The 23,571-nt window shown below is 38.3% G+C and overlaps 1 protein-coding gene across 5 annotated transcripts in view; it reads left to right on the top strand.

Moving 5' to 3' along the window:
* SENP7 (SUMO specific peptidase 7) overlaps window positions 1-23,571 on the top strand; it is a 140,788-nt gene that overhangs the window by 67,204 nt on the left and 50,013 nt on the right. For 2 of the 5 annotated variants that reach the window (XM_049105609.1, XM_049105612.1), the window contains exons 5-6: window positions 6,525-6,722; window positions 14,093-14,287. The exons of 1 other annotated variant lie outside the window; for it this stretch is intronic. In XM_049105609.1, the coding sequence (XP_048961566.1) occupies window positions 6,525-6,722; window positions 14,093-14,287 (393 nt within the window). The remainder of the gene's footprint in view (window positions 1-6,524; window positions 6,723-14,092; window positions 14,288-23,571) is intronic. 2 more of the 5 variants (XM_049105611.1, XM_049105610.1) reach the window with 2 other exon arrangements.

The raw sequence follows: 23,571 nt of genomic DNA, 5'->3' as shown, positions 1-23,571 counted from the left end.
ATTTCCCTTAACCTTTCCTCATGATCTTTTAATTGTTTTGCTTTGTTTTTCCTCAGCTTCCTTCCTTGCCATCAACTTGTTTTCTATGTCACTCATTCGTTCTTCTACCTCATTAACCCTCATTGTTAGGACCTCCAGTTTGGATTGCATCTCATTTAATTGATTTTTAATTTCGGCCTGATTAGATCTAAATTCTGCAGTCATGAAGTCTCTTGAATCCTTTATACTTTTCTCCAGAGTCACCAGTAGCTTTATAATTGTGTTTCTGAATTGGCTGACATCGAATTGTAATCCAAATTCTGTAACTCTGTGGGAGAGAGGACTGTTTCTGATTCTTTTGTGGTGAGTTCTTCTTTCTAGTCATTTTGCTCAGTGCAGGGTGGCTAAAAACAAGTTGTACTGGAAAAAGGAAGGAAAAAAAAGAAAAATGGGAAAACAAACAAAACGAAAACAAAAAACAAAGCAAAAAAACAAATGAGGGGTATCCTCTGATTCTATATACTGTAAGTCTTTCGACTTCCCCTGGAGCTTTCCAGCACTGCTTTAAGAACTTGCTCTTCCCCTGTCCTTCCAGCTGGTCTCTGGGGGAGGGGCCTGGTGTGCTGACTCTCAGGTGTGTGCACCTGGGGGAGGTGCCCTTTCCCCTGCCTGGTGCACAGCTCAGTGGGAGCTGTTTATTCTGTGAGGCCCCTGCTCCCTGGCGCCCCGCTCCGTTCCAGGCACAGGGTGACACCAGGAGGAACAAGCACACTGGCGGCGACCGGCTCTCCAGCCCTGGAGTCAGCTCCCCCAGTAACCACCACAGCTCCCGTCCGCAGGGGCCTGGATGCTCCAGGGTGGAGGGCGCTGACCACAGTTGGGGGTCCCGGGCGGCAGGAACGTCCTTGCTGTCCTGTGTCCTCCCGGCCTCTGCCTGTCTCGGGGGGCAGGGTGGGGGAGCGCAGGATCCTGGGCTGTGTCCCTGGCGCCTGCACCGCTGGAATTGCGCTCCTGGGGCCTCGCAGGCCCTCCGCCCAAGCCCTTGCCCAAGCCCTCGCCCAAGCCCTCGCCGAGCCGCTCCCAGGCCGCGCAGTAGCCCCTTCCGCGCAGCCACACCCCGCCCCCGCGCAGCCCCCCCCTCCCCGCAGCCCCCTCCTCTCTGGCAGCCCCCCGCCCCGCGCAGCCCCTCCCCCGCGCAGCCCCCCTCGTCCGCGCAGGCCCCTCGGTCCGCACCGCCCCCTCCGTCCGCAACGCCCGCCCCTCGCGCAGCCTCCCCCGCGCAGCCCCCTCCCCGCAGCCCCCTCCTCTCCGTGCAGCCCCCCTCCGCGCCGCCTCCCCCCGCACATCCCCCCCACGCGCAGCCCCCTCCCCGCAGCCCCCTCCTCTCCACGCAGCCCCCCTCCGCGCAGCCCCTCCCCCGCGCAGCCCCCTCCCCACAGCCCCCTCCCCGCAGCCCCCTTCTCTCCACGCAGCCCCCCTCCGTGCAGCCCCCCCGCGCAGCCTCCCCCGCTCAGCCCCCTCCTCTCTGCGCAGCCCCCCTCCGCGCCGCCTCCCCCCTCCGCGCCGCCTCCCCCCGCGCAGCCCCCCACGCGCAGCCCCCTCCCCGCAGCCCCCTCCTCTCCACGCAGCCCCCCTCCGCGCCGCCCCCCCCCCCGCGCAGCCCCCCCGTCTGCGCCGCCCCCCCTCCGCGGCGGCCTCCACCCCCCCGCGCAGCACCCCCCTCTCCGCGCAGCCCCGCCGGTGCCCTCCAGCCCTTTACCGCGTTCTCCCCCGGACGCCCCTCGTGCTAGTGACCCCGGAGCTCGGGGGCCCCACCGCCCCTCCTGGGGTCCTGCCCGAGCTCCCCGCGAGCGCCTTCCCGCCCGGTTGGTGAAGTTCCCGCTCCTCCGGGCTGCGCTCTCGGGTCCTGGCGGCTCCTCGCGGCCCCTCCAACACGGGATGCTTTTTTATGTTCCCGTCCTCCTACCGTGATAGAAGCGCGAACTCTTCTCACTGTAACATTCCCGCTGTTTTCTCTTTAAAGCTCAGGCCGAATTAATAGGTTTTCAGGATGATTTGAAAGTTAGTTAAGTTGGCGGGGACGGGTGACCTGGGGACCCTGCTCTTCTGCCATCTTGCCCCGCCCCCCATCCGATATTTTCATATTTAAAATTATTCTTTTTTTTTTTTCATATTTAAAATTATTCTTGGGATAAGTTTCCAAATAATTTTGCAAATTACTAATTTATAATAGCCTTTGTGGTTAGAACAAAAGCATACCATACATATCCTTAAGGTTTATTTTTTTTAATTTATTTATGATAGTCACCAGAGAGAGAGAGAGAGAGAGAGAGGCAGAGACCCAGGCAGAGGGAGAAGCAGGCTCCATGCAGGGAGCCCGACGTGGGACTCGATCCCAGGTCTCCAGGTTCACACCCTGGGCTGAAGGGGGCACTAAACTGCTGCGCCACTGGGGCTGTCCTCAGACACCTTTCTTGCAAAATCTTATAAATTAAGAGTCTAATTTCCCGAATGTGAAAAATACATATCCACTAGTTAACTGATAGTTTTTTTGCTAGGTAAGCCTGAATTATTATTATTTTTAAACATTTTATTTATTTATTCTTGAGAAACACAGAGGTAGAGACACAGGCAGAAGCAGGCTCCTCACAGGGAGCCCCATGTGGGACTCGATCCCGGCACTGGGATCCCGCCCTGAGCCAAAGGCAGACGCTCAACTGCTGAGCCACCCAGGCGTCCCAGTAAGCCTGAATTATTGGCACCCAGGTGCCCCTATTTTATTACTTTTAAAAACATATGATAAGTTGAAGTTTATGCATCATATGTTTTGGTTACCAAGTCTCATTAGGCTCCTAGTCTTAGACTACTCCTGCCTGTCCGTTTTATTCAAAGTAATGACGTTGACTTTTTGAAGAGTTTAGGCCAATGGTCTTGTACAATGTCCTATATTCTAGATTTTTATGATTTGTCTGGGTCTGACCTCATGGATTAGGTCCACCTAAAATTTTTGGCAAGAATACTTCATAGCTGATGTCGTTTGCTTATTGCATCATATCAGAGGATACATAAAGTCTACATTTGATCATTTGGTTAAGGTGGTAGCTGTTGGATCTCTCTATTATCAAGGTGCCTTTCACCTTTGTAGTTAATAATCACTTGTGAACCTAATTATATTTTTTGAATTGGCCTGACATTAAGGTGGCTGAGAAGTGGTGGAAAAGAAAACCAACAGTATATTTGTGGCATTATAAATTCATGGTTATTAATTCCAATGGATGCCTAAACTGCAAGATATTCCTACTGTGTTTCTCTAGACAGCTTGTGTTCTTCCTCTTCACAGTGATAATTTGAAATCTTTCTCTTCTCAAGCCTTTGTTCCTTTACCTTTCCTATTACTTTGACAGGGTGATCTCGGTTCCTTTTACTTCCTGGAAGGAGGAAAGGGGTGCTGCTTCTTCCACCATAAACCAACATTATAGACCAGTTAAGAGTGCTGGCAGTAGAGTTGAGAGTGGGTGGCTTTGGATCCACTTGCACTACTCACCCATTTTGCTTTGGGCTTAGTTTATCTTCATTCTGTCTAGCCGGAGAATTGCCATTGTACCTCATAGAGCAGTCGTGAGGTTTAAATGAAGTAAATTATTGTAAAATGGTTAGCATAGTACCTAGTATGTAGTGCATGTTAAGTAAATATCAGCTCTTATACTATTTCTTAAGAAATTTACTGTGTTAATTATTATCTCTTGTATCTTTAGCTTCTCCTATTCTTTTGACTTCTTCTCTGGGCACTTAAACAATATCCTCTGTTTTAAGCTAACTAAGAACTCAGTTATTAGTGGGCCAGTAACTCAGAAGACTTTTCATGCATTGCACATTGGTCTTCAGCTCTTGTCCTGTCACATGTCACCTGCCTACATTTGCTGTATCCCTTTCCTCCTTTTCCATTGACATCCCACTGTCTTCTGGTTTCTGCTTCTACCATTCCTTAACCTGCCCTTGATAAAGTCATCATCACTTCTCTGAATTCATTTTTAAATCTTTATCCCTAGTGATCCCATTTCATTCTTCATAAGAGATCAAAGTGACCTTTTAATAATGCAGCTGTGAGCCCATCATTCTCTTGCTAAAACTAGTGGATTTTCTATTCTTGACGTAAAGTCTCAAAGCATTAATACAGTTCATTGGTCCTGCCTAACTGCATCCTTATCTTTTACAAATTTCCTCTTCAGTCTAAGCACATGAGCCAGGTAAGTCCTTTGATTTTCTTCAACAAGCTTTATTCATACTAGAACATTTGCATTTGGTCCCCTTTTTTGAACTACTCCTTATTTCCCACCTTTTTCTTTTAGATAGATAGTATCTAGCTTCAGTTCAAAGGTCATATTCTAGGCAAAACCTTCCCTGACCTAGTCTAGAAAAAGACAGCATCTATATTTTAACTTCATATCATTTATCACAATTGTAATTAAATAGTTAATTGGGTAATTCTTTTCTGGAATGTAAGCTCCATGAAGGTGGGCACTGTAACTATCTTATTTGTTGCTGAATCTCTAGATTCTGCTAATATAGTTGTTTAGCTAGAAGGTATTTGGTAAGTATTTGTTGAATGAAGAATGAAGTGTTATTATTTATTCATAGAATTGTCACTCATCTCTTTATCATTTAATGATACTTCTAAAACTTGTAGATTAAAAAACAATTTTTTTTAACTTAGAATATTTGCAGTTTCAGTGCATTCCATGGAGGTTCTCCTGCAGACTTGTACTGCCTCTTTCCAGATAGTCTGAAGATAGCCAGCCCCAAGTGGCAGCTGCAAACAAGTGATGTCTTTTTTGAGATCTAGTGTGTGTGAGTGTGTGTGTGTGTGTGTGTGTGTGTGTGTATATATATATATACACACACACACACACACATCTATCATCTATCTATCATCTATCTATCTATCTATCTATCTATCTATCTATCTATCTATCTATCTATCTATTTTTTTAAGTAAGCTCTAGGCCTAACATGGGGCTTGAACTCTGACCCCAAGATTGGGAGTCACATGCTTTACCAACTGAACCAGCCAGGTACTCCAAGTTCTGTTTTCTCTTTAAAGTATATGAGCACTTTGCTGTTTCTTAATATTCTTTTTTTTAAGACTTTATTTTTAATCTCTACACCCAGTGGGGCTCAAATTCATAACCCTAAGGTCAGGAGTCGTCACATGTTCCACCAGTTATCAGCCAGGCTCTCCTCTTTCTTAATATTTTTACATTTGTTAAAGAAATAGTGCCTAAAACTGGTTCCAGGAAATAGAATAGACATTCTTCTGATTAAACATTTCCAATTCTTTCAGACATTTCCCATTTGACATTTTTTTGAGTCCATTTGGTAGCCTGTCCACACTACTGTAAGAACTATCCCCTGGTTCCAGAACTGAACACAGTTCTTCAAGTATTATTAGCAAAAGAAATATTGAATGAGTAGTGGCCAAAATGTAATGAGGCAAAAAGCTGGAGCTCCTTGCATTTATCAGTTTTACTTTTGAAAAGGGTATAGGTACAGTAAAAGTAAATGTTTTAAATTGACTTATTTGTAGAAACAAGATAAAATTAAGTCTGTATCTTAAGACTAAGAAGACGTAAGATTATGTAGACTTACTAAGATTGTATATGATGTACTGTTTCACCTTTAGTTTTAAAGATTTTATTTATTTATTTTTATTTTTATTTATTTTTATTTTATTTTTATTTTTATTTTTTTAAATTTTATGATAGTCACAGAGAGAGAGAGAGAGAGAGGCAGAGACACAGGCAGAGGGAGAAGCAGGCTCCATGCACCGGGAGCCCGACGTTGGATTCGATCCCAGGCCTCCAGGATCTGGGCCAAAGGCAGGCGCCAAACCGCTGCGCCACCCGGGGATCCCTATTTATTTATTTTTAAAGAGAGAGTATGAATGCATGTTAGCAGGGTGAGGGGCCAGAGAGAGGGAGAGGATCTTAAGCTGACTTGTGCTGAGTGCGAAGCCCCATGTGGGGCTTGATCCCAGGATCCTGAGATCACGGCCTGAGGCAAAATCAAGAGTCCGATGCTTACTGATTCAGCCACCTAGGCACCCCTCCCCTTTACTTTTCATAATGCTTTCCTAATCAACAAATACTAAAAACACAATTATAGTGTAGAAAGTGGTTGCCTCTTGTGGTGAGACATATAGATGTATATTGTTGTTTCACTAAAAGTAGGCATAGATAGGTTATCATGAATCCAACAATTATAGATGTGTATGGCCACAGTTGTACACCAGACAGAATTCTGAAGAAAATTCCAGTTTAGGTAAAATAGACTTACTTTTTAATATATATTTGAGAATGGTTAAGCAAATATTTTACTTATTTATTAGTCTAGTTATTGCTTGAACTAAAAAAACAATTGCTTGAAGAACTGAAATTAAGTGAAATTAAGAACTTCTGGAGGTTTTCTTTTGGTATCGTTTGTGATTACTTTATGTATTATATACAATGTTTAGTACTTTATGTATTAATTATTTATGTGTGTAACAGGCAACTCAAAGTTGTGTTGACGAATGTCCTATGGACGGATTTAGGACGAAAATTCAGAAAGACCCTACCTAGAAACGATGCTAATTTATGTGATGCCAACAAGTTGCAATCAGACTCATTGCCTTCGACATCTGTTGACAGCCTAGAGACATGTCAAAAATTAGAACCTCTTCACCAAAGCCTTAATTTATCTAAAAGGTATGTTGTTCAGTATTGATTTTGTTCAACCTACCACATTTGAAATAATAGAAGTCCAATAATCTTAAAATTTTTAAGATTGTTGGAAATGATTTTTAAGAAAATCTGCATAAACAGGTGTGCCCACTTTAAAGCAAATCTTGAAGCTGACAATCTCAATTTACAAAGTTAAGTTTTGCACTTCATTAAGTATGTTGACATATAATTATTTTTAAAACCAAGTATCCTTAGTACATTTAACTTACTTTATAATTTGATTCACATATATATATTTAGATTCATTTATGATATAAAATGAAGATACATACATAGATAAGGACCTAGATTAAATAACATGAAACGTATGCTTAAGATGGAGAAAATAAAGGTATATATATTTATTTAGGTCTTGACAGAGTTTATGGAATCAATAGGTTATTTTTTATTTTTTGCATCTTTAGAATACCTATCACATATTATTTAATCTAAGTCCTTACTACCTTTGACTTTGGGAGCTGTCTTGTATTTTACATGTGTTTTTTTAAAAAGGAGGTAATACTGAAATACTACCCCAAAATTTTTAATGACAAATATACAGTTTAATTTTGAAAATAAGATCAGTTTTATATTTTTAAAAGGAATTGTGTATGGAGTTTGGGGCTGAAAACTAGGAATTCGTTCTGAGAATTTATCATCTGTAATGTAATATTTTTAATGTATTTCCATTTACAGTTTTAACCCTTAAATGAATATGTTTTGAGGGAAGTACTTTGTTTTCAATTAGAATGACTTGTCATAGCTAAGTAGGGCTTTGATCATATTATCTGTGATCTGAATGGTAGTATATAAATGCTTTAAACCAAGTTCAGATAAAAACTCCTAACTTTCCATGCATTTATTTAAAAAAATAAAAGTAGAACTTTGTCAAGATATCTGAACATAGTATTATATATTAATTTTAAAGGAGGACACTTCTTTAAAAAAAGGCCAAAACGAAAAGCTAAGTAAATGAATTTCCTTATTAGATCATATCTGATGTAAATTTAACTAAGATATCCTAAATCTTAAAGTCAGTCAGGTAGGGGCTAGATTTGGATTATGTGTTCATGAAACTGAAATACAGCATGAAGTTAAAAGTCCCAATAAGATTCTAATTTTTTTTTTATCGTGTGTGTGTGTGTGCACGTGTGTATGTGTGCTTATTTTCCTTTTGCTTCATGGGGGTGAACTACCAGCTAGTCCAGACCTTTTCTCTCTGCTCCAGGGGTCCTAAATTGAACCTGTTCCAAAGCAAATGCATTATATTTGTTCTTAGGCTTATTCCTATTTCCATATCCCCTTCCTGTCTGAGTATCTGACTCCTCTTTCTTATCCTCTATGTCCAGTCATATTTCCTGCATAATTATTTTTGCCTCCTGTTTCTGTCTTGAAATGATCTCTTCTCCATTTTTCTTGCCAGTACATCAGTTCAAGTCGTGATAACTTTGTGCCTTTATTACTATGGTAGTGTTGGGCTTCCTGTGTTTGGTGTTTTCTTTCTTGATTATTTCTCTCTATTGTTGCTAAGTTATTCATTCTGAAAGGCAGGAGTTACTTTTTGCTGTCTAGTTTAACATCTTTCTGTGGTCCCACATAACCTTCAGGATAAAACAACTCTTTAACTTAGCATATAGGGTCCTTAATGATCTCACCTTCACCTAACTCTAGCTTTGTATCTGTCTACTCCACATGGATAACTGAATTTTAGTCTCTGGGGCTCTAGTGTAGCTTAGTGAATGCATATTGCTGTTTTATGTCTCTGAGCTCATGCTGTTTGTTCTTTTATTGTGCAAACAGTTCTACTTTGCTGCCATCTTTTAGTCCTTAACATTGAACTCCTAAGCCATCTTTTTGAGACAGTTTCCTTCATTCCACCCCTAATTTGTGTTTAATCCTGTTTTTTTTTTTTCTTGTTAAGCAGCCCGGTCATATATCGTAGCACTTACCACACTATATTATGATATTTAGTTTCTGTGATAGCACTTACCACACTATATTATGATATTTAGTTTCTCTGCCTCCCTGACAGTAAGCTTCAGAAAGGCAGGGACTACATTTTATTATTTTTACTCTGATACTAATACTTAGCACATAGTTGGGTGCATAACTAAATGCCCAATCAGTTTTTGCTGAGTTCAAGGAAAAAGTGTTTTCCCAGCAGAGAGGAGAGTTACATCTCCTATCTCTTTGATTGAACTGTGTTTAATCCTTTTTTTTTTTTTTTAAGATTTTATTTATTTATTCACGACAGACACAGAGAGAAAGAGAGAGGCAGAGACACAGGTAGAGGGAGAAGCAGGCTCCGTGCAGGGAGCCTGACGTGGGACTTGATCCCAGGTCTCCAGGATCACACCCCGGGCCAAAGGCGGCGCTAAACTGCTGGGCCACCGGGGCTGCCCTGTTTAATCCTTTAAAACTAGTATTTGCTCTGTAATTTTGGTGACAACCAGGAAAAGAGATATTGCAAACTTCAAATAAGAAAATTAGAGAACAGTTTAGGGTATGGGTTTGGATAATGTTTTTCTGTCCAGAACTTGCTATGTGAAATAGGAGACTTACTCTTTCTTCAATCTTCACTTAACTTTGACATGATGCTTTTTGTCTTACTTCTCTTTTTATTTAGGTAAGACTTCATTATTTCAGAGAAATGAAAGAGAAGAAGATTTATTTTTGGTTTTTAATTTCATCTTAAAGTTTAACTTCTGGTAAACTAAAATTACTCATTCAATCCCCAAAATGACATTTTTTAGAAATTTTATTTGCATTTTAGATCCTAAAATGTTGCCTTTTATGTCAGGACTCTTTAGCCTTTTATTTTCTGGATAACATTGAGAAGAAAAACAGAAAACATAATCCAGATACATCTTCTTAAATAATGAAGAAAGGGGTCAAGAGTTTTAGAAATCTCAAATTGACAGTATGTGGAATGCCCAAATTTCTTTTTAAATAAGTAAACGTATTTTAGTGTACATTTTATGTCTTTTTTTTTTTTTTAGATTTTATTATTTATGCATGAGAGACACAGAGAGAGAGGCAGAGACACAGTTAGAGGGAGAAGCAGACTCCATGCAGGGAGCCCAACATGGGACTCGATCCTGGGTCTCCAGGATCACACCCTGGGCCAAAGGCAGCGCTAAACCACTGAGCTACCGGACTGCCCTGTATATTTAATTTCAATATGTGATTCACATCTATTTTCCTAAGAGATAACTTTCAGACATTTGTAAACCTTGGTCATTAGGCAGGGAAGAGTCTAGTAGGACACATATATAAGGTTTTTGAGAAGATAAACTATCTTTCTGAGGTGCATCAATTGGCACCAGGAGATTTTAGAGAAATATGGAGAGAGTGTACACATATTCCATTAAGAAAAGTTAGGTCCCAGCCATTGAAATATTCCTAATTATATTTATTAATTTTTCTCTTAAATTTACACGTTTGAAGTCTTAAAAAATTACATAATTTAGATTTTGTGATGCTAAGACTTTTTGGATACTCTAGTATTCCTGTCACCTTAAGATTTCTTTAGGCCGATATAATTTTAGTTGAGTGATAATTTATTCACTTAAAATTTAGCTTAGTAAAAGAAAAGAGCAAATTTAGAAAATCTGTAAATCACTTTTAAGAATTATTCAGCAATTAAAATTGTTTACATAGCTTAAGCTGATTTAGAAAGCACGTTTTGAATTATCTAAGATAAGAATGGATTTATGAGAACCCTATTAAAATGTCACAAAATACAGTTTTAGAAAGGCATTCATCTAAATGACAACAAAATGAAAACTAAATTAGTATTGTAATTTTTTTCGCTTGCTAGGTTCTAGCTTTATTACCGGATATAATTATGTTGTCCTTCAGCAAAGGATTCCATCCCTTTAAAAATTTGCTTTTAACACAAAGTTTATATTAATAGCTCTTGCCACTTTTTCTCATTTATTAAATTACTTGAATCTTAGGTTTACCATGCTATTTATTCAGGCAAGGAATCCACAATTTACAAGTGAAAAAATTAAGAATCAGAGAAAATAACCATGCAGAGAAACAATCAATAAATGGCTTTAATTCTCAGGCCAGTATACTTTCTGCTTCATTTTACTGCTGTGCAAAATTTGTTTCTGTTTTGATTTATCATACTTTAAAATGTAATTTCATAATATTAGTAAATAAACTTAAATGTCATTTTATTTTATTTACTGTTACTACTTAGGAAGAAAATTAGATAGACTGTGAAATAACAGTTTTTTAGTCCTTTCTTCCATATTGAGTTAGTATGAAAGATGAAGTATACACATTTATATATTTCTTGTGAAAATTCAGAATCTTTGAAATTCTAACTAGCCATGAAATTTCCATGGCCGTGCTAACTTATATAGTTGTACACCAAAAGATAGCTTACGTATTATGAACTTAGTTATCATTATATAGATTTGTATTCTGTAAGGTTCACACACACAGTTGTGTTTCTTCAAGATACACAAATTACATGAGTTGCAAATAGTTGATGAAAGATGTTTGGGCTATGGGTGTGTGTTGTGAAGACCTGGGTGTATTATAGGTATTGCTAAGTATTTAATTATGTACTTTTCTAATAAGATAGTTTCATCAAGATTGCAGAGTATGATAAATTAGGACAACTAAGCACCATTTGAAAGAATAATTTATAACTTTGAGGAAGACTTGAATAATAGGAAAATTAAAGCGAGTTTCCTTTTTACTATGTACTTACTATGTGCCAAGACTTGTACTAACTGCTTTACAACTAGTATCTCATTTCATCCTAACAACTTGTAAGGTAGATTTTCTCCTAATTTTAGAGATGAGAAAATTAATGCTAAGAGGAAAAAATTATGGTAAGTAACTTGACTAAGTTATATTATTAGGTGCTGAAATCAGAACCTGACCCTATTTTTGTCTGACTCTAGAGTCCTTGTTCTTAATCCCTTTACCAGAGTGCTTTTCACTCTTCTGAAATTTAACTTTTTTCATAAGTAAAGTAGGAGTTAGACTTTATTACATATTTTCTATGATACCTAAATTATTGACTTTTAAATACTCTGTTTAATCTTTAATTTTTTCTTGTGGCATTTTGTTCTCATTGTAATAGAGTGCTATCTCACTGAAAGGTATACCACTGCTGAGATAGTGCCTTGAACCTTTTGATAGTTTCAAAGGCCCCCTGAGAGCTCTTGTGCTTTAGAGATGCAGGTTGATATATAATCTTTTCAAATGACTTTTGGGGTCAATTTTGGTATTTTTCTCTTTTAGGAAAGACTTTCAGCTATTTGTTTAACTTAAAAGATCTTATTTATCCTCCAAGGTTCTTTTTTTTCATATCTTCTTTGCTTTTTGCTTTCTTTAAATATAGTGGCAAAATAAACCTTACAAGAATAGGATGATCATTTATTACTCAGAAGAGAATTCTGATCTATAAAATTTACTGTTTGATTGCTGATATTTGTACTTTTTGTTGTTTTTTATTATTATCTTCAACACTTCATACAAAAGTAATCTTTTATGGACTCCATCTCTCCTGTTTGGAGAGACACCTTTTTTTTTCTTTTAAGAGACTCAGCATTTTTTTATTTTTTAAGATTTTATTTATTTATTCATGAGAGACACAGAGAGAGGCAGACATAGGCAAAGGGAGAAAGAAGTAGGCTCCCTACAGGGAGCCTGATGTGGGACTCCATCCTGGAATTCTGGGATCATTCCCTGAGCCAAAGGCAGACACTCAACTGCTAAGCTGCCAAGGCATCCCAAAATCCAGGATTTTAAGGAGGGTTTCTGTCAGGTAGCAAATACACAAAGCAGACAATAATAACCAGGATCCTTAGAGATTTATATCATATGAGAAGGTAGAAAAATATTTCTGCCCTCTCTTCCTCACAGTTTGTGGTTTTACTAGATGGCAGACTTCTTGCCCTTCTTTGTTCACTCAAACTCTGAGTTTAGGGAGTTGTATTTATGACTAACCTTTGCTTTTACATCATATAGACTGTTTAATCATTGTAGTACTTTTTTTGTGTGTGTGGAGGTTGTGCTGGAAATGCATATTTTCAAAGATTTCCTGTGGTATCTATAGAAAAGCTCCATTGTTTGGATCCTTTGGCCACTTAGTATTAAGGATATGGGTAATGGAATAAAATAAAGAAACCAAAAGATAATAGACCCAGGTTCTTCCTAGGAAAAGTTATACCTTCAGCCATTTAACTTTTCTGAGCTTTGAGTTCCTCATGTTTAAAATAAAGAGCAAACTAAATTATATGAAAGGTTTCCTAAGATCTGAAATTATGTGCTGCCTGGAACATAGTGTGAAAAGAACATAATGCCTCTATGTAGTGAAAATAAGGAGAATCTCTAGGTACTATAGCAAATGTAACAAAGTACCCAGAAGATCAAGTTTCACTTAAACAAAAGTACTCAGGCCCTTTCTAAGTGTTTTCTATAGTCTCTCACAAAGGATCAGTAAACTGTTGCAAGTGACATATAGATAACAGTCAAGGGGAATATCTGATGAAGAGGAGATAGGAAAACTTAAAAAATACAGTAACAAGAACTGAAAAGATAATTTGGCTTGGGTTGGTCATTTCAGGGCCAAGTAATTGCCTTGAGGTCATCATTGTAGTGTGGCAAAAAAGTATATCAGTTGTTCATAATAAAAATTGGCTAACCAAAAAAAAAAAAAAAAAAAAAAAGATTATATTATCCTCTTCTGTTTAAGAAGATACCAGGCTTTTATATAGTATTTTGATGTGAACTGACCCAATTTTAAAAAGTTTGGAGCTTAAGAACTATACTTTAATTTTCTAGATATTTATTTATTAGCTCTTTCTTTGGTGCTGTTACATTAAACATATATATTACCACCAGTATGTGTGCTGTTTCACTTATGGAATCTATTATTACCATAGATGCATTCAGAATGATTTCTTTCCTGTTGAATTTAGCATTTGTTATTAATTATGAGTATGTAATTATCAGGAACCTATCTGTTGAATGAGAAGAATAAAGATTTCTTGATTTGGTTTGTAGTAATCTGTGTTTTTAATAACTATGGAAAAGAAAAAAACATTTTTGAGAAGAATTGGTTAAAATTTTAAGCACCCCCAAAGCATTCATTAGTATAGTTAAACCATTATTGTAGCAGGCTAATCTGTGCCAATTTGTAAGACACAAGTACTTCTAGAAATAAAGATTGTGTTCATATAGAGTATTTATGGGTTAATTTCTAGAGTGGTATAGTTCTAATAGCTTACTGTGCTAAGATGAAAATGTTTGAAAAATCAACTTCCTAGGATACATTTTTTTACTGCAAACCAGTACAGTACAGTGTTTGTTATTTTGTGTGACAGGATACCCAGAGTTATATTGACGAATGTCCTGGGAACGGAGTTAGGAAGAAAATACATAAAGACCTCATCTGTAACTGAGGCCAGTTTGGGTGATACAGACAACTTGCAATCAGAGCATCTTTCTTCATCATCTGATGGCAGCCTAGAATCTTGTCAAATTCTAAACCCTCACAAGAGCTCCTTTTTATCTGAAAGGTATGTTTAGTGACAACTTTATTCAAAATAAATATTCTCCTTATCTAATAAGCCTCTCTTCTCCCCCCCTCCCCCATAGACATGTTATTGATGAAAGTGAGGCAAATGTGCTCTGATGGCTAGTATGACTTTTGTCCCCTGGTGGCTTGAGATGGCTGTTGGAACCAACAGTCTGTGACTAATAGTTCAAAAAAGTACACTGTACTTGTGTTTTGGGAAAACACATACAGACTTCTAATAAAAATTGAGTTGCCTATTTCAGTATTTCTATTTATTTGATATAATTAAAATCTGTTCCTCTGACATTTTTCTGTTCCTCACCCTCCTCTGTCCTATTTATCTACCTGGCCATCTGTCGGTCTGTCCATTCATTCCTTTATCTCTCTATCTTGTCGTATTTACTATTTTTATGTCCAGATTCTAGAACTGCATTTGGCACTTAGTACTTAGGAGCTATTTGCTGAATGAATGGCTGAATGTATTCCTCACACAAATGGCTTGACATAGCTGAATTCTATTAACTGTAGCTTACTGAGCCAGTATGAGAAAGGGAAATATGAAGTTGCTTTTGTTTTAAGCTCTAGGAGATGCTCCTATGGGGACTGTAAATATAAAAGAAATTGTGGGAAAAAGCTAAGGGATATAAGTTAGTACTACTAAATCTTTTAATTCATTTACCATGAACTTCTCTTTTTAATTTTCTGCCTTCAGTGCTCGCTTCAGCAGCACATATACTAAAATTTATTTTTTTGCCTTCAGCCAGTACAATAAATAGTTTTGATCTGAGTGAAAAATTACTGATCCATTCTTACTTTTTTTTTTTTTTTTTATTTGCCGGGAATCATCCACAGGTGGTTTCTGGTTTGTATATCTCTTGTAAGCCAAATTATGTTAAAGAATATTTATAGTTGCCTTTTTTAAGAATCTGCAAAATATTACTTATTTTTCTAACCATACTTTATTTTTATAAACTCTGTTTATTTCATATGAGCTTAAAATTTTATAAAATTTTTCTCCCTTTGGAGAATATTTTGTTTCTCATCAGTTCAGTTGTCATTGACAGTTTTGACTTTATTAGGTCATTTTCTGAATTTGCTAGAAGAACTGAGTTTCAATGACATTATTCAGTTACCAGTGTATTTAATGTATAAGTTAATGTACAATTAGAGATGTTAGAAATGCATTTATGAGTTTGCATTATAGGTGTTTATTTCTCCCTCCTCTACTAGACCATGAACTCCTTAAGGGGAGACATCATGTCTTAATTGCATGTATACCCAGTGCTTAGCTCAATACATATTTTAATTTTGTGCACTTGGGTTAATGTTTGTGTCATTTAATCTTGAGTTTTGGTTTCCTGAGTTGAAAGAAGGGAAATGACCTTTGAATGACCTTTTTCCACCACAAAATTATTTATTATTTCTTTTAATTAAATATCACATGTGAGAATTCTTTGTGTACATAAAATATATAAATAAAAATGTTATTGATGATACTTTAAATAGAAAAATCACAATATGTACTGTTACTGTGGAATTCAAAAAACATTGGTGCATATTCATACTGTTATTTTTTTTAAGATTTATTTATTTATTCATTCACTATAGAGAACACACACACACACACACACACACACACACACACAGGCAGAGGGAGAAGCAGGCTCCATGCTGCTGAGCCACCCAGGGATCCCCTATTCATACTGTTATGGAAAATAGCATTACTGTGAGGATTCTATGGGGACTGTCAAATTGTAATCTGTACTGTACAGGCTTTTTACCAATTTGGTATAAGGAATTTGGGGCCAAGATTTAATAATAGGTCTAAAATTTCTGGGTGTTCCTAAAATCTGTTCAGTGAGAACTCTAGCTTTCCTCAAGTCCTTTAAATGGTTATGAATTTTCCAGGTGGTATTTGATGTGGGCTCTGAAAATTCATTCTATTGGTGGTAATTTTCTTTGATTGTTGGATTTAGAATAGGCATAGACTTTGGAGCAAGACATCTGGATTCAGATCTTAGCATGCTGACTTACCTTGGGCAGGTTACTTATTTTGTCTTTAAAACAGAGATAATGGGCAGCCCAGGTGGCTTGGCGGTTTAGCGCCACCTTCAGCCCGGGGCCTGATCCTGGAGACCCGGGATCGAGTCCCACTTTGGGGTCCCTCCATGGAGCCTGCTTCTCCCTCTGCCTGTGTCTCTGCCTCTCTCTCTGTGTGTGTCTCTCATGACTAAATAAGTAAAATCTTAAAAATAAATAAATAAAACAGAGATAGTAACACATTTTGTAAGATTATTGTGCAGATTTAAGGAGATAACTATGTAATGTTCCTAATATAATGCCAGAAACTTACTAGGTGATTAATAAATGGTAGTCATTATTTTTGAGTGTCTCTTATTGATCAAAAGTGCCTTTAAAGGCTGGTGTTGTAGTTGATACTACTAAAGTTTCCTATGGTGAGAATGTCGGTATCTGATCCTGAGATCACTGCTACTCCTGTAACTATTACCAGTGTTGCAAAGGCAATTATTACAGCCATACTAGTATTACCATTTGTTTTACGGAGGAGTACTGCACTCCTTTTTTTTTTTTTTTTAAGATTTTATATATTTATTCATGAGAGAGAGACACACACAGAGGCAGAGACACAGGCAGAGGGAGAAGCAGGCTCCATGCAGGGAGCCTGATGTGGGACTCCATCCCAGAACTCCAGGATCACGACCTGAGCTGAAGGCAGACACTCAACTGCTGAGCCACCCAAGTATTCCGAGTACTGCACTCCTTAAAGTGAGATTTGGTTCTCTTTTCCCTTAAAATGAATTCATTTTGGGGAGAATCCGGAGTGCCTCATAGAAATAAATTGCAAGTATGGCCATACCATCACTTCAGTAGATGTGCCTGATTAAGACAATAGCACATGAATGAATACAGAGTAGGCTCAAGGATGGAATTCTTGTATGTAACCAGACTCCTCCCAGTCTGCCTATCTTTAACTCAGAAAGAGTAAATAGAAATACATATCTTCTAAGGAGAAAGGATATTTTGGCGTTATTGTTATTGCAAAGAATGTGGCCAACTCTGTTAAAAAAATATAATGTCAATTAGCAACTGATACTTGGTGGGTAGGAGAATGGGGGCTATGCCTGAAAATGAGGAAGTTTTCTCTGAACGTCTAGCACTTATGCCCTTCATAAAAGCCTATAGGAAAATGTATTATAAAGGCTAAAAGTCTTATTTTAGCCTTAGCCTATCTTTAGTGTTCAGAACTGTTAATATTGACTGTAATGACAACTTGAATGGAATTATGCAGGAAAAAAAATACTGTGTTTTTATGCTGAAAATAAAGCAATAGTAAAACACCAGGCATGAAAAGCAAATTGGAGTTAAAATGGTCTCTTTGAAGTAGCATATTTGTTTTTTCTAGATGGTAATTTATTATTTTAAAATACAGATATTTATTAAGGTATTACTCTTTTAAAAACTTTTAACTAATATTTGTTGTTTTTATTATGATAATACACTGTGAAAAATGCAATACCTGTAGTAACTTATTTAGTACGAGGTTGAATTCATTTCAGTGTATTTGCTTAACTTCTTTTTCTATGCTTCAGTTTACCTCATCTGTAAATTGAAGTAATAATGCCTAGGTATGCAGATTAAATGAGAAAATTTGCTTTTCTCTTGTAACTTAGTAATTTGCCAATCAGTACATAGAAATATACCTACTTTTACAAATATGTGCTTCCTTGTGACTGAACATTTAGGATATTTTAATTTTTTTTTTAAAGATTTTATTTATTTAGTCATGAGAGACACACAGAGAGAGAGAGGCAGAGACATAGGCAGAGAGAAGCAGGCTCCATGCAGGGAGCCCAATGTGGGACTCCATCCTAGGACTCCAGGATCATGCCCTGGGCTGAAGACAGGCGGGTGCTCAACTGCTGAGCCACCTAGGTGTCCCTAGGATTTTTTAATTTTTTTGTTTGTATAGCATTGCTATAGTAAGTTTGTGTACTTATATTTATAAATTATTATAGGCCATTCTTTTTAACTAGAATTAAGTGTTACCATTGAAAAAATTTTTGATAACCTGTTGACAAAAATAAGTTTACATGAAATTGCTTTCATTTTAATCATTTTTTTGATTTTTAGTCAAGACAGAGTTTGTATTTCTTATGTGAGTTTTCTTAGTCTTGGTATGTATTGGTTCCATCTGTTTCTTACTTACTTTTAAGAACTCTTATTAAATTTTTTCAAGCTTCTATTTGTTAATTTTACTTTGTTTATAGTATCTTCTGTAGTATATAAATTAAAATTTTTATTTTATAAAACATGTTAGTGTTTGACCTCTGTGTTTGGCTTATTCTTGGAAAGACCTCTTTAGTCTCAAGTATAAAAATAGGTTAGTCAAGTGATATTTTAATTTGTGGTGATTTATATAAGAAAATCAGATCCAGGACAACTATCTTGAGATTACTTTCTTAATTGAAGTTCTCACTCCTTTTTTGCCTGTATGTAGTGTGGTATACAAATGTCTTTGGGTGGTTGGGTTGCTTTCATCTTCTGGCTGTTGTAACTGTTATGAACATTGTTGTGCAGATGTCTCTATCTCTGCTTTTTAGTTGTTTTGCATATCTACCCCAAAGTGGAATTTCTGGTTCATATGGTAATTCTATTAGTAATTTTTTGAGGAACCGCCATATTGTTTTCTATAGCACCAGTACCATTTTACATTGCCATTAGCAGTGCATAAGGGTCCCAATTTCTCCACATCTTTGTTAAAGCTTGTTATTTTCTGTTTTTATATAATAGCCAACCTAATGGGTGTGCTGTGATACATCAGTGTGGTTTTGATATGGATTTCCCTAACAGCTAGTGGTGCTGAATATCTTTTCGTGTGCTTAGTGGCCATTCATGTATCTTCTTTGGAGAAATGTCTGTTCAAGACCTTTGCTCTTTGATAAATTATGTTGTGTTTTACTTTTGAGTTTTAGGAGTTCTCTATATATTCTGAATCTTATCAGAAATATGATTTACAAATATTTTCTCCCATTCTTCTCTGGCCACATGGTATGAAGTTATAAATCATTAATGGAAGGAAAACTGGAAAACTCAAAAGTTGTTGGAAATTAAACAGCACACTTAAAGCAACCAGTGGGTCTTAGAAGAAATCACAAAGAAATTAAAAAATGTGTAGCGATGAATGAAAACAAAAACATGGGATGCAGCCAAAGCAGTACTAAAGGGGAAATACATAGCTGTAGTTGCTTGCATTAAAAAAGAAGAAATAACTCAAATCATCAACTTAACTTTATAACTTAACTGGAAAAAGAATAGTTTTGCCAGATACAGGATTTCTGGTTGACAGTTTTTTCCTGCAATACTTTATACTAACCCAATGTCTTCTGGCTATTGATGAGAAACCTGATAATCTTATAGAATATCCTTGATATGTGATGGGTTAATTCCTAGTACCTTCAAGATTCTCTCTTTGCCTTGTCTTCTGACAACTTTATTATAGTGTTTCTTGGTAAGGTCTCACTGAGTTTAGTAGTCCCTTGGGTGTCTTGGATGTTTATATTCATGTCTTTCATCAAATTTGGAAAATTTTTTTAAAAGATTTTATTTATTGAGAGAGAGAGAGAGTGAGAGAAGGAGCATGAGCAGAGGGAGAGGGAGAAGCAGAGGGAGAGGGAGAGGCAGAGTCCTTGTTGAGCAGGGAGCCTGGTGCAGGGCTCTATCCTGGGACCCTGGGATCATGACCTGAGCCAAAGGCAGATGCTTAACCGACAACCACAACAGGTGCCCCCAGATTTGGAAATATTTTAATGATTATTTGTTTCAGTAATTTCTCTGCTCCTTTATTTTTTTTCCTTCTGAGGTACTGACATTACATATATTGGTCTACTTTTTGGTGTCCCACAGGTCCCTTAGGCTGTGTTCAGTTTTTATCAGATTTTCTTACCCCTCAGATTTGATAATTTCCATGATCATATCTTCTAAGTTACCCTTTTTCATTTTCCCTTTCCCTACCCCTTCCCCTTCCCTAAATCCAGAACTGATGCCAGACATTTTCTTCTTTCCTGTTCATATTTGCTTTTGCATCCCTGTAATGAGTTTTTCAATTTCATTTTATTTTTTTAAGTTTTATTTAAGTAAGCTCTATACTCAACATGGGGCTTGAACTCATGACAGGGATTGAGTTACATGCTCTCCCAACTGACCCAGCCAGGTGCCCCATAAATTTTTCATTTTAGTTATTATACTTTAGAGCTCCAGAATTTCCCTTTCATTTATTAATGTATTTCATCTCTTGATATTTTCATTTATCCATAAATAAATTTCTTGACTTTGTCCAATACTTTTTTTTTTTTTTTAGCATTTTGAGCATCTTTAAGACAGTTGTTATAATGTCTATTGAATCTGCTTTCTGGATATTTTTTCAGGGACATGTTCTGTTTTTTTTTTTTTCCTTTTTGAATCATCCACAGTTTCCTGTTTGTTTGTATGCCTTGTGCTTTTTTGTTGTTGAAAACACAACACTTGAATCATGTAATATAGTAAGTCTGGAAATCAGATTCTTCCCCTTCCCAGGGGTTTACTAGTTTTTTTTTTTTCTTTCTTTCTTTCCTTCTTTTTTTTTTAATTGTTGTTTTTAATTGTCTCTTCCACACATCCGCTTAATGTGTAAACATAAGGTCTTCCTAGGTTTTTTATAAGCTATGCCTTTCCCTAGTAATTTTTGTGACTTCCTGAATTCCCTCATATATGTGATTATTTTCAAATACTGTAATCCTTAAATGTTTGGTTCCCAAAAGGAGAAAATGGGAGAACTGAAGGGGGAAAAATAAAACAAAATTAGGTGCTAGCCCTTTAAGTCTCCTGGAAGTTGTTTTAGCTGGATGGGAAAAGTGTTACAACAATGGTGGTGGTTGTTGCAACAGTGGCTGCTTTTCTCTATGTGTGCTCATCCGTGAACAGAAACAGCCATTGGTGATCAGAATGCAGATTTCTGATATTTGGAAAATAAGGTCCTTCTTGCTCACCTTGGTAATTGTAGGCTGTGCAAACTATTTTAGGAACTTGGGCATTGCTGCTTGCTACATAGGGACAGACTACTGGGTCACTGCTACCACTTTCAGAGCTCAAATTGCCTGAAATGAACTTCAGTTTACTTCCATAGACTCCAGAATTCCCGAATAGTTACATCAGATAGATCCTGCCAGCGTGGCTGTTGTTTGGGTGGGGAGATGGTCTGTGCTTCCGTTTCCACAGTCTTCCTATGGTCATTTGTGTAGATGTTTTATAGTTTATTGAACAGAAATCATTAATTGTTCTTGGTATCTGATGTTTTTAATGCTTGTAAGTTGGTGTAAAAATTTCCATGTTGTTAAATAGTTCTGAAAATACGGTAATTACTATATAGTGTGTTCTGTTATGAGAGAATAATACAGGCTATTAATTTTGTATAGTTTTTTATTTCAGTTTTTGCCTACGTTAATACCATAATGAGTTGTTTTATTAATAATTATAATTCTGGGACCCAGGAAATTGAACAAAATCCCCTACCCCTGGACAAGCAGAGCAGGACTGACTATTTTGGGCTGCACCGGCCTTGTGCTGACCTGCTTATTACTTAGGGCACTGCCCCGCCCTAATCAAAGACCAGGACACACCCTAACCGGAAATCTGGCTCAGCGGACCAGCATGACTGTTCAACTTTCTGCGTATCCCATTGGCTACTGGCCCCTATAAAGTTGCTAAGCCTCTTTCTTAGTCTCGGGGTCCAGGTCCCTGCTCTGCTGCGTTGGGTTATAGTTGGAGCCAGGCTCCAGCTTGTAAATAAACCCTCGAGTGATTGCATCGGTGTGGGCTCCTTGGCGGTTTCTCGGATTTGCGATCTTGGGCACAACATTTGGGGGCTGGTCCGGGATCCAAGAAACCTCCAGGACCCCATCCGGAGGGTTTCACGCGTGGTGAGTGCACTCAACTTTTCCCACCTTTTGCGCGCGTATTTTCTGAGAGCTCTAAACGGTACTGTACCGACAGCAGGTACGCCTTTGCCACCGCTCACATCCACGGAGCCCTTTACAGGGAGAGAGGACTTCTGACAGCAGAGGGAAAGACTGTTAAAAGGAAAATGGAGATTCTTGAACTCCTAAAGGCCCTCTGGCTGCCCAAGGCCCTAGCCATCATCCATTGTCCGGGGCACCAAAAGGCAGACAGGCCAGTAGCCAGGGGAAACCAGCTAGCCAATTTAAAAGCAAAAGAGGCGGCCCTTCTGGTGACCCAGGTCTTAGCTACCACGCTACCTGATCCAGGGGCACCGACCCTGCCGACACCCCCAACTATACTGATGCTGACTTACACTGGATCAAACGCTTGCCTATGACCCAGTGCTTGCGTGGCTGGTGGAGGGCCGCAGACTTCAGCATCATCTTGCCAGAGGAACTAGGACGGCGAGTCCTATCCAAAATGCATTGGAGTACTCACATGGGAACAAGGAAGATGGAAGACCTCATATGACATGCAAAGATCACTATTAAAGACTCTCGAGCAAAGATCGAACAGATTGTGGCAAGCTGCGCGCATGCCAATTAACAAATGCCTCTGCCCATGGATCTAACCTGGGCACCGGCTCCGAGGGGACCGCCCAGGAGCCCCCTGAGAAGTGGACTTCACTGAGGTGAAACCTGGAAAATACGGGTATAGGTATTTACTAGTGTTTGTAGATACTTTTTCAGGATGGACAGAGGCGTTTCCCACCAAACATGAAACGGCACAGATCATGATCAAGAAACTGCTGGAAGACATCGTACGGAGGTATGGTTTTCCCGTTAGAATTGGGTCAGACAACGGCCCAGGATTCGTATCTAAGGTAACACAGGGAGTGGCACTAGTACTTGGAGCAGATTGGAAATTACATTGTGCATATAGGCCCCAGAGCTCAGGACAGGTAGAAAGGATGAACAGAACATTAAAGGAAACCTTAACTAATAAATTAGCCCTGGAGACTGGTGGGGACTAGGTGACTCTCCTCCCCTTCGCCCTATATAGGGTGAGGAACTCCCCATATAAGATGGATCTGACTCCCTACGAAATCATGTTCTGTCTTCCTCCACCTGTTATCCCCAATTTAAAACCTGAGGTGCTTGCTGAATTTGATGACCACCAACTTCTTTTCTCCCTCCAAATGTTACAACGAACCCATGAGCAGGTGTGGCCTAAGCTGAGGGCCCTCTACGAGACTGGGCCACCCCCGGACCCCCATCGATATCGGCCAGG

Source organism: Canis lupus, chromosome 33 (genome assembly GCF_003254725.2).
Source record: "Canis lupus dingo isolate Sandy chromosome 33, ASM325472v2, whole genome shotgun sequence".
Lineage (NCBI taxonomy): Eukaryota > Metazoa > Chordata > Mammalia > Carnivora > Canidae > Canis > Canis lupus.
This window is presented reverse-complemented; position numbering and strand designations above follow the sequence as displayed.